At 35.0% G+C, this 4,633-nt stretch overlaps 1 protein-coding gene across 1 annotated transcript; it reads right to left on the reverse strand.

The window, feature by feature from the left end:
- Positions 1–210: 210 nt before the first annotated feature.
- cd40lg (CD40 ligand) lies at positions 211–3,096 on the reverse strand. Its single transcript, XM_058397449.1, has 5 exons — positions 2,813–3,096; positions 1,731–1,865; positions 1,564–1,585; positions 1,392–1,460; positions 211–1,302 (listed from the first exon to the last, which is right to left on the reverse strand). Exons 1-5 carry the CDS (start codon positions 2,999–3,001, stop codon positions 920–922), a joined length of 798 nt encoding a protein of 265 aa, XP_058253432.1. The 5' UTR covers positions 3,002–3,096; the 3' UTR covers positions 211–919.
- Positions 3,097–4,633: the final 1,537 nt, after the last annotated feature.

The following is a 4,633-nucleotide window of genomic DNA, read 5'->3' on the forward strand; positions in this document are numbered from 1 at the left end:
CTTCGAAATTTAGATTTTTATCAAGGTAGTAATGATTGCTGATCCATCACTAGGAAGAACTGTTTATATATATATATATATATATATATATATATATATATATATATATATATATATATATATATATATATGTGTGTATAAATACATATATACATATATATGTATGTATATAAGCTTTCTTCTATTTCTCACACGTTACCAGTGAAGTCAGAATAGAAACACAATTTTGCATTTTGATTTAGAAAAATTTGTATTAATACAAAAATATAAATACATATTTTGAGAGAGGGAACTTCCATTTCAAAATCTTACTTGCCCTCTGTGGCACATTTATCATGAAGTTTTACTGTGACATCTACTTGAAATACATTCTATTTGTTTTTACCGTATAACAATTTATTCTCAGTGAAGATTCATCAGAGATAACCAAGCTTCTATTAAATGTAGTGTCACTTTCTATTCTACAGCTAAATCATCATGATGTAAAAATGACACAGAAGGTATTACATAGTAGCCTCCACAAGCTGGATTTTCCCTTCATAAATATATTGCAATGACAGTAGCTAAAAGTCAACATTAATAAATTATTTTTGGTAGTATAAATTGAGAATATTATAAAAAAAAACAAAATGAGATTTACATCACTACTTTAAACCACAATTGCTGACTAATTTTCATATAGAAAAGGGTTATGAAATGTCACACATTCCAGTTTCCCTGCAAATCCCGCAGTTACAGATGTGTCAGATTTTCCTCTGAGCTTGCACTGTGGTGTAAGTTAAAGGAAGAAGCTTGTCTCCAGAAGTTCCAGCCTCCTTTTGTTTTGGTTTTTTTTTTTCCTAATACTTTCAAATGGAAAATGGATTCAGTTATCCACTTTGCCTTGTGCTGGTAGATCCTCTTAGTTGTTAGTCTGCACTCAGTCCTGTAGCCTGAACAATCCAAAAGTGGTAGAGCGCCGGTTCACTAAGCTCTTGTCAGTTACATTGACAAACAGTGTCTGACCCTTCTCAAGTCTGAACACCCCTGTCTGTGAGGCAGTGCACAGATCAGGTATTGCACTGCCCCGAGGTAAGCTGCAATAGGACTGAAGCAGTTGATTTGCCATTTCTCCTTTTGCCTTTTGAGTCCATATGGCTTGATAGAGTGATGCTTTTTCATGTGCTTTGGAAAAGGCGACTTGCGACTGGATCAGGTAATATCCAGGGTACTGAATGGTCAGGACTCCTGAAATGCTGAGGGTGATCTTCTCCAGCATAGAGAGGGATTTGCTCCACACCAGGGTATTGGAATGGTCCTTCTCTGAGGAGAAAAAGAAAACAGTATACGTCATTTAAAATAAGTGATAATATATTTCTAAAATGAGATCTAAAATGAATGAGTATCCTTACCTTCAGGTTCACTTAACACCAACCTTGCTTGAGGTATAGTGAAGGATCCAGTTTCAGTCAACAAAGCCGCTATAAGAAGAGCACAGGGCAATGGTCAGCTCAGACTCATCTCAGTATTCACAGAATTTTCATATATTTCTGCATTCTGAAGCAAGACAAAAAATGTACCAACCTCTTCCTTCAGCTTCAGAGACCTATAAAAAAAGGTTAAAACATAGTTTATTGATCTTATTGAGAACTACATCAGCCCCATTATTGTGAAATATACCCCAAGTACTTTGAAGGTTTAACAGTTAGTCTTTGTTCACACTAAAGATCCATTGAAATAATCTTGCTCACCCTTTTTAGGACACTTTTATAGAGTCCCATGAGATGGCTGCAGTACTGTAAATCCTCAGATGCTAGGTTGTTCTCACCACACTGCTGTAGTTGTTTTAGTGCGCTTATCTCATTATCACTGCGTCTGTCCTGCAGCTGCCATTAAGACAGGAAAAGCCTCATGTGAACATGCTTTTGCATTCAGTATTCACTCACAAAAACCACAATGCTCACAATGTATTGTGGCAAATAAAAAATGTCTGTGAAGCAGAATATGTAAGGATTACAATTCACCCCAGTATTCTGAATTAAGAGTTTTCTGCTCAGTATGGAGAGTAAAAAATGGAAAGAATTGTTGAATTTCACACTTTTAGTCAAAAAATGGCTGAACAAAAACTAATCATAGACTATTCTTTGTAGATTAGCATAATTTGTGGTAAATCCACCTTAAAAAGGCTAGATAGATATTCAAAAAGGCAATTTAATTTCAAATAATAATCTATTTATTTCATTCATAGCCAAATCAAAGGGGTTTTTTCTCTCTAGAAATACAAGATATATATGATTTAAAGTAAAGCATACAAATGATTAGCTCATGGGTAAGGGTTTTGTGCTTTTGATATCAAGCATGCTTGTTCACTCATGAAACACGACCCAAGAAACCAGGAAACAATTTTTTTTTACCAATATGGTATTTAAGAGTCTAATACCTGATGAATACACTTTATTAATAAATATGTCTATCTATCTATCTATCTATCTATCTATCTATCTATCTATCTATCTATCTATCTATACATATATATATAATCTATTTGGGTTCACATTTTATATATACATATAAAATGTAGAGTCATTCTTGCATTTCCTCTATGGTACTATGGCAAATTTAATTTTAGCAGGATATCTTTAGTGATCTGTCTATAAATCTCCAAACATTATAAAAAATAGAATTTAAATATTTAAGTTTTAAGACAGTATAGTATCAAGTGTTTAAACAATATATATATATATATATAAAATACATAAACAATAACTAGTAAACTATTAAGATTATCATATATAATATATATATTATAATCATTAAGCATATGAGTGCTTACCGTGCTGATTCTATGGAACAGGTAGATAAACCCTCCAAACATCAGTATCATTAGCAGAAGCAGCAGCACCGATATGAACTTGACTAAAGGTGTGTTTGATGGCAGCGCTGGTCCACCTCGGTGGCCTTGCCGTGGAGGAACCGGTGGAGGATTGAAGCTGCTGTGGAAGGTGTTTATCGTGGTGGACATATTTGCAAGCAGCAGGTTCTGCGACGTGAACACCAGATCCACCCATACAGGTCTGAAGAATGGCCTCCACCAACACAACTCTACATCTGAATGCAACTTCCTGGAAGCTCTGAACGACTCAAATAGGGAAGCTTTGTGTGTCTTGTATGTGTTTTTTTTTTTGGTGTTTTTTTTTTTTTTGTAAAACAAACTTTAGTTGTGTAAGTGTTTTGTATTATTTCGGGGGGGGTTTCCAGCCCATCATTTTTTTCAATGACCATTTTTTTCTGTGAAGATTTGAAGATTTTTAGTCAATCCCTTAACAATTATGAAATAATGAAACAGAATTACAACCTTCACAACAAAATATATATTAGATGGTACATTGAATATATTCCTGGGAGATTGAATAAAATAGAATCAACCAAAAAACATCTTTGTATTTAGCTAGTGTTACTGTAAAGGTTGTGTAATACCATGTGGCTGAAAGCATGTGACGGAAACCTACACAACACATAGGTCCCAGGCTGCTGGTTTAGACAGGCATGCCACAGACAAACACATGAACTTCTCAGGTTATACTCAATCAAGGCCTATAGCTATTTACCCTACAATGACAGTAATGGACAAGAATGTTACTTTAACACAAAATGCCCTGCATTTATCAAAATCCTCACTTGAGTTCCACCACCAGTGTTTCTAAAGCTGAATTTGCAAATGCTTTCATATCTTGTTTCTTCTTTGTCCACATCTCTACATAGAATTTTTTGGCACGTTTATATTGTTAGGTTTGTACCTCAGGTGTTCACTACAGAGGGACTGGGATAAGCTGGTCATTGCAAAACACTGTGTGGCTTGTCATTTTCTTCATAAGTCTATTTATGGCTGCATGTGAACCTTCTGGCAGATGCACACACACATTTGAGCTGACATATCCTGCTACTCAATAGAATACACAATATTATCAGACTTCCCACAAGCCCCTAAACCACTAAAGCATCAATGATCCACATCTATATTTGCTTAGTGGTTATGCTTTTCTTTTACTCATCTGACCACAGCATATGATGAACTACTTCTAATGATGCTTATTGAAGTTCAAGCTCTGTTGCATTTTGTTAGACACTCTCAGGAGGGTTACTTTCATGGAACTAGTTTTTAAGCAGCTTTGAACTGGTTGTTCAGTTGATTTCAAACTACTATACACATTTCTGAACCAGTGACATTTGTTGTCTTTCTGCTGGGAGAACTGTCAAACAGTTATGACCCTAAGTCTGGTGAACAGTAGAGAACTTTCAACATCTATATAAAATATTATATAAAAACACTTTATTTTTTGGAAACATTGTTCATCTTAATCACTCAAAAATTGAAGGAATATTTATTAGCTGTAGGTTAGACCACTGTTCCATTAGCATATTTTATTTTTATTTTTACAAAATAACCGAGGCACTTCTACACCTTTATGCTGTGGAAAACACAGTGATCAAAATTAGATTCCAAGCTGCAGAAAAAATCACCCTAAACCATGTCAAACCACACAACATGCTAAAATTGTCATGGTTTGGGGTGGGAGTTGGGGTGGCAGGGTGGGTGCGAATGTTTATCAGAACCTCCTTCAGAATCATGCACTTCCCTCACTGTGAGTGTCTC

Source organism: Hemibagrus wyckioides, linkage group LG08 (assembly GCF_019097595.1).
Source record: "Hemibagrus wyckioides isolate EC202008001 linkage group LG08, SWU_Hwy_1.0, whole genome shotgun sequence".
Taxonomy (NCBI): Eukaryota; Metazoa; Chordata; class Actinopteri; order Siluriformes; family Bagridae; genus Hemibagrus; species Hemibagrus wyckioides.